General features: G+C 48.6%; 2 protein-coding genes across 2 annotated transcripts; one reads left to right on the top strand and one right to left on the bottom strand.

Moving 5' to 3' along the window:
* Positions 1 to 4400: 4400 nt before the first annotated feature.
* LOC123047687 (thylakoid lumenal 17.4 kDa protein, chloroplastic) lies at positions 4401 to 8979 on the top strand. Its single transcript, XM_044471239.1, has 3 exons — positions 4401 to 4734; positions 8007 to 8253; positions 8526 to 8979. Exons 1-3 carry the CDS (start codon positions 4519 to 4521, stop codon positions 8747 to 8749), a joined length of 687 nt encoding a protein of 228 aa, XP_044327174.1. The 5' UTR covers positions 4401 to 4518; the 3' UTR covers positions 8750 to 8979.
* Positions 8935 to 10906, bottom strand: LOC123047672 (uncharacterized). The gene is made up of 2 exons (XM_044471237.1): positions 9717 to 10906; positions 8935 to 9590 (listed from the first exon to the last, which is right to left on the bottom strand). The coding sequence occupies exons 1-2, from the start codon at positions 10502 to 10504 to the stop codon at positions 9344 to 9346; spliced, it is 1035 nt and encodes a 344-aa protein (XP_044327172.1). The 5' UTR covers positions 10505 to 10906; the 3' UTR covers positions 8935 to 9343.
* Positions 10907 to 12047: the final 1141 nt, after the last annotated feature.

Raw genomic sequence — 12047 nt, 5'->3', positions numbered from 1 at the left:
ATTTAGTTTTTGTAGTACATATATTGAATTTTAGAAGTTTAATCTTTGAATTATGAATGTACGAAATGTCTCACGATGATAGGATCCCTGAGTGCGACTACTGTGATGACGACTAGGGTTTGTGCGACAGGCCTCATCTGGAAGATGGTCGGCGCTTCAGTGTTAAGCTCGACGAGACCTTCGATGTTTATACGGTACGCAACAATGACAAGTATTTTTTCGTAATTAAGCATGACTTCTGCTTCAACATCTAATTCCCGCTTTCTACAATTCGACTAGTGCATCCCCTGCCATGCAGAACGTTATGTCTTGGAGAAGCTGGATTTTGAAGATCATGAGAATATGGAGATAAAGAGAGTTCACCTCAGGACCAATCATGGTTATGCTTTTTGACGTAAAGCTATACAATGTGGTGACCTACTCCCATTTTGGTTGCTCGAATTAGGCAGCACTCTGAAAGGCGTATGGTTTTCAGGAGGGTATGCATGTCACCTTCAATCTTGGTGATCCTAAAGATGACATCCACGAAGATAATATCGACGAAGAGAATATCGACATTTGGGTCGATGTTGATACGCTTCCACTTCTACCTCTATGTGAGTTTCTCAAACATATTTATTAAGTAATTTATATTGTTTATTTAAAAAATAGTTGACAGCTTATTTCCATTGACAACTTATTTCCATTCTTCAAAAAATGTACGAAAAGTAGTAGACAAAACATACTACACTGATGGCTCTAAACTAACTTACGAGGAGAAATATCATCTTGTATCATTTATTATTGATGTTGAGACTTTCAATAAGAATTGTAAAATTCCTCCACATTATGGTCAATACGTTCCACTAGTCCACGTGTTGAACTACGACAACATCCATGGAGATGACATGGTAAGATTTTTTTTACTATTATGACACTAGTGCATCTTTTGCATACATTCTTATAGTTAAAGTTAAACTACATTGCTTACATTATTATTATTATTATTATTATTATTATTATTATTATTATTATTATTATTATTATTATTATTATTATTATGCTTTTGAACAGAAAATCCTGAAGGATTGTGTGCCTCATCTGATGCATACGAAAGGTGACATTGATATTATGAGCTTACGACCAGGTCTGCCTACGGTTGTTCACTGTGGATCAAGCTTTTAAATAGCGGATATCGGACTGGTTGCGGATTAGGGTCCACGTAGCGGAATGCGGATAGCAGGTGATATTGCGGGTGCTATGTCCACATAGCCAATTTTAAAAAAAACACTCATAAATTTGAGATTGTTGTGTATTTTTCTAAGCCATTGACAAAAATATGGGACTTAATTTGATAAATCATCATTTATATAACAATATAAACTATAATTGAACAACATTTGGTCGTGCAAAACCAGGCAAGCAAGACACATTTATCAAAATAGATTACACAAAAGAACAACAAGGACTTATATAGCGGGCGATATTGCGGATAGCGGACAATATAGCGGTCTAACAAGTGATATTGCGCCCGCGTCATGACAACACGCTATTTTCTAACGCAACCTTAAACAAAATAGCGGCAGGGTGACGCTACCGCTATTGCGGCCGCAATAGCGGAGGTCGCGGACGCTATTTAAAAGCTTGCTGTGGATACACAATTTCTAAAAGAGATGAAGACCTCACAATCAAAGGATGGAAAGAAGTTATGAATAGCCCCAGGGAGCTACTTGGAGGCAACATGGTGCGAAGCCCACGAATTAAAGACAGGGTAATCTCTATTCTCCATAATGGAGAGTCAGGGGCTATGTTGTTTTATGATATTTTACTTTAGAGAGGATAGCAGGTCCTAGCTAATACTCATGATCATGTGCTAAGAACAATTAACTAGGGTTGGTTAGATGACTATGATGGTGATGAGTATGACTTGTTATTATGATAACGGGTAGAAGTTGTTAGACGACTATGATAATAATGAGTATGACCTGTTATTATGAAAACTATGATGAGTTATTATTATGATGATGATGCTAAGTTGTTATATTATTATGAGCATGATGAGTTATTACATATACTTTCGATCTGCACCATGTTGCCTCCATTTGAATCTAATCCACGTTTATTTCACCCACTGATATATATAATAACTCATCATGCTCATAAAATCATATGATGAGACTACTGTATAAAATCTGTACATATACATTGTCAATGCACAGGAGGAAAAAAACAGGAATCTCAAGTAGTAGCATGGGGCCCAACCAGCGCTACTGATAGTTAGTTGTAGCAGTAGCGCCGGAATGACCAATGCTACTGCTATGTAGGGTAGTAGTAGCGCATGCCAACCCGTGCTACTGCTAGCCCAAGAACCAACGCTACTAGTAGGCTTTCTCCTAGTAGTGTCACAGGCACTCTCCGTGCCTGTGCTGTTGCTATGGAGCTCTCGACGGCGGCTCTCCGGTGGTGCGATGGATGCTCGCCAGCGACTGGCGGTGCTACGTGATCGAAGCAAAGGGGGCCTGGTTGGATGTGATGTGAGAGAAAGACGTGCGCACATTGACGTACCTAAGGGTTGGGAAGAATGAATCGGACGGGCGACGACCGAAATCAGTCGGTAGATTTGTGGCAGCCGCCTGTTCGATCAATTCCTTAAAGGGAAATGTTTCTACGTGGCGCACCGGCCGAAACTTTTGGTCGGTCCCGCGCGAGCCACACGGTCGAGGCCATCGTACGCCTCGCGTGACCCACCTGCCCCTGCCTTATCTTCTTCCTCCCAATCCTCTTCTTACTCGCTACCTTCGTCCTCCCGATCCCCTTCTTCCTCCTAAATTCTCTCTTAGCCGCATCCACGCATGGGGGTGGCCACGCCCCTCCTCTTCATCCTTCAGATCTCACCGCCAGCTAGCCCCAATCCCGCGCAGGTCCATACCTTCAATATCAGCGCCATGCCCACTTCTTTCCGATGCCCGCGGCTGCAGGTTCCTTCCGCCCCGATGAACTAGAGTTGAAAGCCGCCATGGATAAGCCATCCGAGAGCTGTTGGAACCGTCCACCGGTATGCTACCAGCATGGCGGCGCGCCCTCCTCTCCCTGCTGCTGCAACCATCTTCTTCCAAACGAAATTGAAAGCATTTTGCTCCTCCCCCTATGTTGCAACCGACGACCAAAAAATCTACAACCGTTCGATTCGAAAGATTCAACCAACGGTATATAAAGCTTCAACAAGACACCATGCACTGAAAAAAGCTACAATCGTTCATATGAAAGCTTCAGCTATAGTTTGAAAAAGCTTCGACGGACCCCGTACAACTAAAAAAAAGCTTCAATAGTTCATGTGAAAGCTTCAACCCATATTTGAAAAAGCTTCAAACGGTGGAGTAGAGAAGTTTCAACCCACCACTATGAATGAAAAAAAAAATCTACAACCATCATTTTGGAAAGCTTCAATCGTTGAATTGAAAAGTTTCAACCGGTTTTATAAAAAGCTTCAACTAGCTTTATAGTAAGCTTCAACCCGCAAGCACACAACGAAAAAGTTGCAATCGTTGACATGAAAAGCTTCAACCCTACTTTTGAAAAGCTTTAACCTGGCGACAGAAAGCTAGAACTGGCACCTCATCGTTGATGTAATGGTGGCACTCCTTCGTCGGAGCTGCGACCTTCACCGGTAGGAGATGCATGCGATTTTTTGCTGCAATCGGCAGCGGGAAAAGCTACAACCAGTTCCACGTCTTGCTACTCCCGGCAAAACCCGACGAAGGTTGAAGCAAATTGTGGTCGCCGTGATGACTGTCGACATAAATGGTTGTACCGATTCCTGTCATCGGTCGTAGCAAAAATGAACCATGGTTGAAGCAAAATATATCTGCACGTGGATGATGAAGGAGAAAGGAATGGTTGGGCATGGCCATGGCGACATGGTTGCGGCTCGGAGCGGCGGCGGAGCTGCAACCTGAGCTTCACCTGTTGTTGCTGAGAGCTACCACCGCAGGTGCAACTATTTCATGGGTCAAGGCGGCGACGAGGACGGACGGCGAAGGTGGGGACCGGCGACGAGGATGGCCGGCGAGGATGGGGACCGGTGACGAGGACGGCCGGCGGAGGTGGGGACTGGCGACGAGGTCAGCCACCGGATGGGAGAGGATGCGCGAACCGAGTGGGAGATGTGATTCCAGCGAAAAGAAGAAAAAGCTGCGGGGCAAACTCTTTTTTTCCGCCAGATTCAATGGCGGCTCAAATCCAACGGCCCTGACGCGATCGGCCGAACGGTTGGGCCGGTGCCCCGACGCAGATTAGTGCCCTTTCTTAAACTACTGTTGGCCATTTTTACCGGTCTCGCCGGTCACGTGGGCCCGTGGTCGTCAAGCGGACGAGAGACGAAACCGGGATAAGCCTTGGGAGGATAAGAAAGACCATGATCCCTTCCATCTCCCCCCTTTCCCGTCACCACGCCGCGCGCGCCGCACACGTACGTACAGACCCACCACCCCCTCTCTTCTCCTCTCAGCCAGGCAGCCGCGCTCCCCGCATTGCATTGACATGGTCTCGTCTTGCCTCGCCTCGCCGGCCACTGCGCGCGGCGGCTCTGCTCTACGTCTGCAGCTTCAGCCGAGGGGGTGCCGCGTGACGTGCTTGGCCGACGCGGGGGGAGCCGGGAGCGGCGGCCGCGCCAAGGCCGTGGGAGGATTCGCGTGCGGCTTGCTCGCAGCCTGGGCCGTCGCGTCAGCCCCCAGCCCGGTCATCGCCGCTGGCCAGGTTGGTGGTTTCCTCCGTCTCCACCACGGGCATTGCGCGATTCCAATCGCCTTCGTATTTCTTACTTAATTAATTGAGAGGAAATTTGTAGAACCCAACGATCGCTAAGCGCTAGCATAAATAGACTCACGTCGCGTTAAGATTTGGTGGCAGATGAGGACAGGAGAAGTCGCAATTTTAGATGGAATTTTGGTCCCTATAAAATGACACCTCTTGTGACCTAAGCTTTTGCTCAAATTTGATATTGGGAAATGTATTGGGTTTCACTTTTTTGATTCGATCAAATATACTAGCCAGCTGGAAAATTACTTTCTAAATACTGGGTTTAATTCTCCATACAAATGCTACTCTTGAACAACTGCTGGAGATTAGCTAATGAATAGTGATAGTCTGAAGAAGGTACTGGTTTTGGAGAAAATAATAGTGGTTTAATTAACCTGAAGGTGAAGGCTTAAAATAATTTTTCAACATAGTGTATTTTAGAAGGAAGACATTGAATTAGCGAAACCATCAATCGGCGAGGGATTACATGGCACCAAGCAACATCGGCCGAAAGATACAAGGGAGCTGACTGATCTGCTTACAACACAACGCACACTACAAGAACACAAAGAAAAAAAAAACAGAGTGCACTGCTAGTAATGTCGAAGCCCGCTGCACTCTGTTACAAAAGAAGCACTCTGTTACAAAAGAACAGACAAGCAGAAGAAGCTTCAAGGATAAGCCTATAATCTGAAAGAATCATGAACAAACCTGATCCACTGGACTGGAGGCACCCAACACCTCCTTGTCTACTGTCGAAGAGGAACCCCATCCCTTTGCCTAGGATCGAAGGCGTCACACCATCGGATCGTAGAAGCGCTCAACCGAGGGCTAGAACAGATGCCAGCCTCGAACCTAGAGCAGCCATTGTGCATGGCCATCTTCACGCGGGAAGCCCCCCCCCCCCCCCCCCCCACACACACAAGCTGCATTGCCGCTGCCCTTGGACGACCGAAAACATAGGGAAAGCCACTGGGAATAGTCGCCGAAGAAGGAAGCTGCAGAATCACATAGGCGCAGCTAGGAATATCTGAGTATTGAGGCACAGACCTATCGATCGCAGAGCTCAGGCATCCACAGTGCCCCCCACGTTGCTGCCACTGGGAAGGGGAACCCTATCCCCTTCCGCCAAGGCTCGAAGGCGTTGCACCGTCTGGACACAGGCACACTCCTGGCCACCGAAGACCACCACCCCAAAGATAAGTGGGGGACTTGCTGGACCTATGGACCTCCATTGATTTGCCGCCGTTCGGACTCAACAGCCACCGAGTGCCAACCAACCGCATCACCACTTACCCAAAGAACCAAAACATGCCGAGACGGTGCCTCCATGAAGGTCACGATGCACAAGGTGCCGCCGCCGCCCAAACCGAGGTGGGTTTTTGGGCTTTCACCCGGGAACTGGGATGGGGGGTGGAGAAAAGAGACCTCGGCGGCGCCTGCAAGGAGGAAGGTGGCTCACTTGTGCATCACTGCCTCCATGGCCGGAGCAACCGACCAAGGATTTACCCCTGGTCTCAAGCCTACACAACCAACACCCCGCCTTCTCCGTATCCAGCGACCGATGGCCGCTAATAGGCAAAGCCGGCAGGGGGAGTAAACTAAGGGGGAGATGACCCTGACCTTCAGATCTGGAGCGATAGAGAGAAAATCCGTGCCACGATTACTACCTGTCGACTCCTCACTGCCCATGCACAAGGAAGCCGGCTAGCACTTCCACACGCCGCCTGTCGCGGAGGCAATGCCACCTCGCCATCCGGGGCTGCCACCCCGGCAACCAGAGTTCTTTGCGAAGGAATGAAGCAGCGAGAACCTCACCGCCACCTTCATCGGCGTCCAAACCGGCTTGCCCGGCATTCACCTTGGGTGGTGGCAAGGGAGGGAGAGGGTGGATGGGGTGGCGCCGCCGGGGAAACCCTAGTCGCCCCTGATTCGCCCTGGGGAGGACGGGCGAGGGTCCCGGAAGCGTCCATGAGGTCACAACAGAGTACTCCACTTACCACAGTATGTAATGTGCACTACTGCAAGTTACTCCCTCCGTTCCTAAATATAAGTCTTTTTAAAGATTCCAATAAGGAACTACATACAGAGCAAAATGAATGAATCTACACTCTAAAATATGTCTACATACATCTGCATGTACTCCCTCTGTAAACTAATATAAGAGCATTTAGATCACTATTTTAGTATTCTAAACGCTCTTATATTAGTTTACGGAGGGAGTAGTCCATAGTGAAATCTCTAAAAAGACTTATATTTAGGAACGGAGGGAGTACTTACCAAGAACTCTGTTGTATTTGTTACTATCTTGTACTCCAAAATATAAGGCGTATAAGTTGTCATAAGTAAAAGTTTTCTGAGTTTGACCAGGTTTACAGATAAGAATGTCAATATCTACAATACCGAATAAATATGTTATGAAAATATATTTTATGGTGAAACTATTGATGTTGATTTGCTATTGTAGGTATCAATAATTTTGTAAGAAACTTGGTCAAACTTATAAAACTTTGAGTTAGGGCAAACCTTATATGTCTTATATTTTGGGACAGAGGGTTATATGTTAATTTGGGGTTTCATTTGTATCTAGACTCAGTTACTGATACAACTCAACTCTAGAGAAGCAGGAAATACCATCTGTTTTAGAAATCATCGTCTTGCTGCATACTTTAATCAGAATTAACTGACTGTGGCGTGGCAATTTTCACTGCAGGAATACTTTATATATGCTGATGTCTTTTGTATTGTGAAACCAGATTTCATCTAAAAATCACTGTCATATCTGTTAGAGAAGTGCACTTCATTTTACAATCCTACAAGTCTAACCTGAATATATAGTCGTCAGTTTGGCACTATAGTACTGTTCTGGAAAACTGCCTTCTAGCATTAGAGCTTAACTTCCTTTCTCCGTTTTAGGACCTCTTTGATTCAAAGGATTTTCATAGTTATAGTGGAGGACTGAATCCCATAGGATTTTTTCCTAAGGAATCCACTACACTGCATTTCAAAGGAAATATTTACATCCACTCCAACCTCATGTAAAAAAGCTTTTGTTTTTTCTATGGTACAATCAAAGACACTTTGGTGCAGATAAAATCCTGTAGGATCCGGGTGGACATGCCACTGCAATCCTACATTTTCCTTTTTTTCTAATATATTTTCTGAGATAATTTGTCGAGTAGGAAAAGTTCTCTGAGATAACACTGTTCCCTGTTTGCTTTGGTTGTTAGAGGTTGCCTCCACTGTCAACAGACCCAAAGAGATGCGAGGCTGCATTTGTTGGGAACACAATTGGTCAGGCAAATGGGGTGTATGACAAGGTGCTTGATCTCCGGTTCTGTGATTTCACAAATGACAAAGATAATCTTAAAGGCAAGACTCTGTCTGCGGCTTTGATGTCAGGCGCAAAGTTTGATGGTGCTGACTTGACAGAAGTTGTCATGTCCAAGGCCTATGCTGTTGGTGCAAGTTTCAAAGGTAACAGAAACAGAACTACACACCTTAATCGTTTTTTTAACCACAATGCATTATTCATTGCTGCATGGCTTCCTAATACTTGAGCTCTTCAGATGTACCTTTGCATTGATCATTGCTACATTGCGTATACTAGGCAGGGTGTAAAATGCTTGTGTTATTCACCACACCGAGTTGTTGCACTTGCTCCCAAACACTGAACCTTTTAGATCTTTGCATCGAGCATGCTAGATTATGAACATAAAGATAAATACTTGTCTTTGAAATGCTTTCAGGCACGAACTTCACGAATGCAGTGATAGACCGTGCCAATTTTGGAAAAGCCGACCTCGAAGGTGCAATCTTCAAGAACACCGTCTTGTCGGGATCAACCTTCGATGAAGCTAATATGAAGGACGTCGATTTCGAGGACACACTCATTGGCTACATTGACCTTCAGAAGCTTTGCAGAAACACCAGCATCAATGAAGACACAAGATTGGAGCTGGGATGCAGATGATTCAATCATAGCTGCACTTATGGCAGCATCGACATCCATCGTCCGGTAAAGATTAGTAAGTCAGGTCTGTTATAGAGCACCAGCAGGATGACAACCCCCCTCCCCCCTCTGAAAATATGTATGTACAAGCTTTTGTATACCGTAAATATCATACCACAGCTGCACTTGATCTGTGCAAACACAACTTACAGCAAATGAAAAACCTTATGCATTTCATATTGTTCTTTACATATAGATATTGTTCACAATTCAGCAACAGCATGCCATCACTGATGATGCATGCATGCTTTATTCCAAATCCACACATGATTTGATGAGGCCCTACTGTACTTTATATGTGCGCTTGCTTGACAACATCAACATTATTCGCCTTCCCTTGGGTTTGGCTCCTGCATGCCATGCTCGCACGCGCACCCTAGTATAACTTGGCCCCTACAAGGGCCGATGCTGCTCACCGACAGTGCGCAATATATACCTAGATGCACCATCTAAAATGGCCGGCAGCCTCGCCGGCCAGGCACCTGCCGGCGAGGTCGGTCTTTAATTGTCTTTAGCTCGAGATTGCGCGGGTGGCCCTTGCTCCGGCGATTGGCTTCATTCAGTGTCGTTGTTGTTGCTGGAGTCGATGACGCAGGTCTCCACACCGCCGGTCATCCAGAGGAACCACGCGTAGCTGCTCCGGTGGTGGCTGCTGTCCGGCTCCTCGTCGATGGCGCCGGTGAACATGTCCTCCGCGCCGGCCAGGTCGCCGCGGGCTTGCCAGAGGAACACCGCGTACCTCCGCATCGCCTCGCCGTCGGGCGGCTCGATGGCCACTGCACGCTTGAAATAGTCCTCCGCCCTGCAGTGGTCACCGAGGTCGATCGAGACGGCGGGTAAGGACCATGACACGTACGTACAAATTAATCAGGTGCATCTTGGCGGAATGCATGAGAATCAATGTTCAAGACCATGGCGGCGTATTTACCTGTCGAGATCCTTGTCGAACTCGTAGAGGAGCTGCGCGTAGTTGGATAGGATGAGCGAGTTGGCCTCGGAGGTGGCAATGATCCGCTCGTACGCGGCCTTCCGTATGCCGGCGCGGGCGGTCTCAATGGCCTCCTGCTCGTCGTCGTTGTCGCCCAGCGGCATGTCGTCGTCGTCGTCATGATGGATGCCGATCCTGGCCCAGAGCTCCTTCTCCATTTCCATCCCCACCAGCATCGTCAGATCGTCTGCCTCCTCCGCGTCTTCGCCGTTGTCATCGTCGTCGTCGACAGCGGCGGCGGGTTTGGCCTTGCTGGCCGCCTCCTCGATCTCCTTGGCCCTAATCCGCTCCATCTCCATCTCCACGGCCGTGCCGAGGCAGGACGCGACGATACCGAGCAGTCCCACGGCGAGGTCGGGCGACTCGAAGTGCACCTTCTGGAAGACCCACGCCACGGCATCCCCGGCGCCGCGCGCGGCGCCGGAGGCTCCCCCGACCGCCGCGCCCTGCACGGCCTCCACCGCGGCGGCGAGCGCGGCCACCGCGCACCCTGCCGCGCTCGTCGCCCGCGGCACCCCACGCGCCTGCGCCGCCATCTTCCTCTTGGCCTGGATCGCCCGCAGCGACGCCGGCACCGCGGCCATCGACGGGGGCGGCTGCTGGTCGTCCCTGCCGCACGCCGCGACGCAGAACCGGGCCTTCCTCCTGTCCCCGAAGGGCGAGGCAGCCGTCCCGAAGGCCACCGACCGGGGGCTCTTGGGCATGCCAACCATGCTCGCCGTCGCCATCCTCTCGACGAGATAGGCTAGGAACGAGGCCCTCCCAAACACGGCCGGCGTTTGTTAGTCCGGATCCAAGAACCTCCCACCCAAGGCGGTGAGGAATGGAGATCGATCTGCGAGGTTGGGGAGCGCGGCAATGGCGGGGCATATAAAGGCCCCTCCCTGGCCGTTGGCCCCGTGTGCCACGCTGGGAAACCCAAAGCCGGTGCCCCCGCGTGGCCCGCACGCCTCGCCCCGGTGGGGGGAGGTGGCCGGTTCTCCATGCGTGCCTTGCGCCAGTTCAGCTCTGGTTAATTTCGTCCGGGGAGAGGAAAGGGCTCTAACGGCCGCGCGGCGCTCTCGGCGCTTTGCCCGCGCCTGCGGCCGGCGTGATCAATCACCAGCTACGCGCCACGGGCGCGCGCGCTGGCGTCCATCCTGGGAGGCTCGCTTTGCCGATGCGTGCGGTGCGAGTGGAGTGAGCTAGCTGCTGGAGTGGCAGGAGACCGCACGCCCGCACACCATTTTGGAAGGTGACAAGGAGCGTTTGTTGTTCTGTTGAGCATGTGCGGCTTTGCGTGGCTGCCGTATCTTGGGTGCTAGCTACTTATCACATGTGCAGCAGCTGAGAAGAAGAAAATATCTGTCAACTTTTCTTGAACATTTTTTTCTTTGAAATGAACTTTTCTTGAACTTGACAGTGAAGAAAACGCGAAAGCGTTTTAACTTATAGCGTGGTGTGGCGGAGGGTTTTGGGTACATACGCGGCGTGGAAAGATAGCATACCAAACTATTACGTACATGGTACCTCCATGTATTAGTCTTAGGGGCGAAGGTAGATTTCAGGTAGTTCATTTGAGAAAGGAACTTCTGTCAGAAGCTATAAGGTCGTCACCGCTCAGCTGTTTTCCCAGTTTAGTATCAGTCAATCTTTTCGTAAGGAAAAGGTCTAGATTAGGATAAAGATCCAATGGCGTTGATTTTCCTCCATTACGAGCCTGTCAGCCACTGTGGCTAGGGGTGGAATTTGAGCTGAGTCCAGCCAACTCATCTCAACTCGCTAGAGCTCGTTTAAATAACAAGCTCCCTCAGCTCGACTTGTTAATCTAACAACTTTGGATCAAAGCTTGACTTGACTCATGTAAAATGTAGACAAACAATTGTAGTTTCCACATATAGAAAAAAGATTGCCGCCTCTCATTGTCATTAACTCATAGGAGAGAGGAGGATATACAGAAGGGGAATGTAGGGTGTCGGGGTTGGTACTTGCTAGGGAAAATTAGGGCATTAACCATCAACGGCAGGGCTTTAAGGGTTTTAGGTACATATGCGGAGTGGAAAGATAGCAATAACATACCATATTGTTGCGTACATGGCGCCTTCATGTAGGAGCAAAGGTAGATTTTAGGTAGTTCATTTCAGAAAGGAACTTCTATCAGAAGCAATAAGGTCGCCCTTGCTTAGCTATTTTTTTCAATTTAGCATCAAATGATCTTTCCTAAAGGAAAATGTCTAGGTCAATGACGTTGATTTTCCTCCATTATGAGGCAGGCGAACACTACGGGTAGGG

Source organism: Triticum aestivum, chromosome 1A (assembly GCF_018294505.1).
Source record: "Triticum aestivum cultivar Chinese Spring chromosome 1A, IWGSC CS RefSeq v2.1, whole genome shotgun sequence".
NCBI classification, from domain to species: Eukaryota; Viridiplantae; Streptophyta; class Magnoliopsida; order Poales; family Poaceae; genus Triticum; species Triticum aestivum.
The sequence above is the reverse complement of the archived record's forward strand: the minus strand, read 5'-3'. Positions and strand labels throughout refer to the sequence as shown.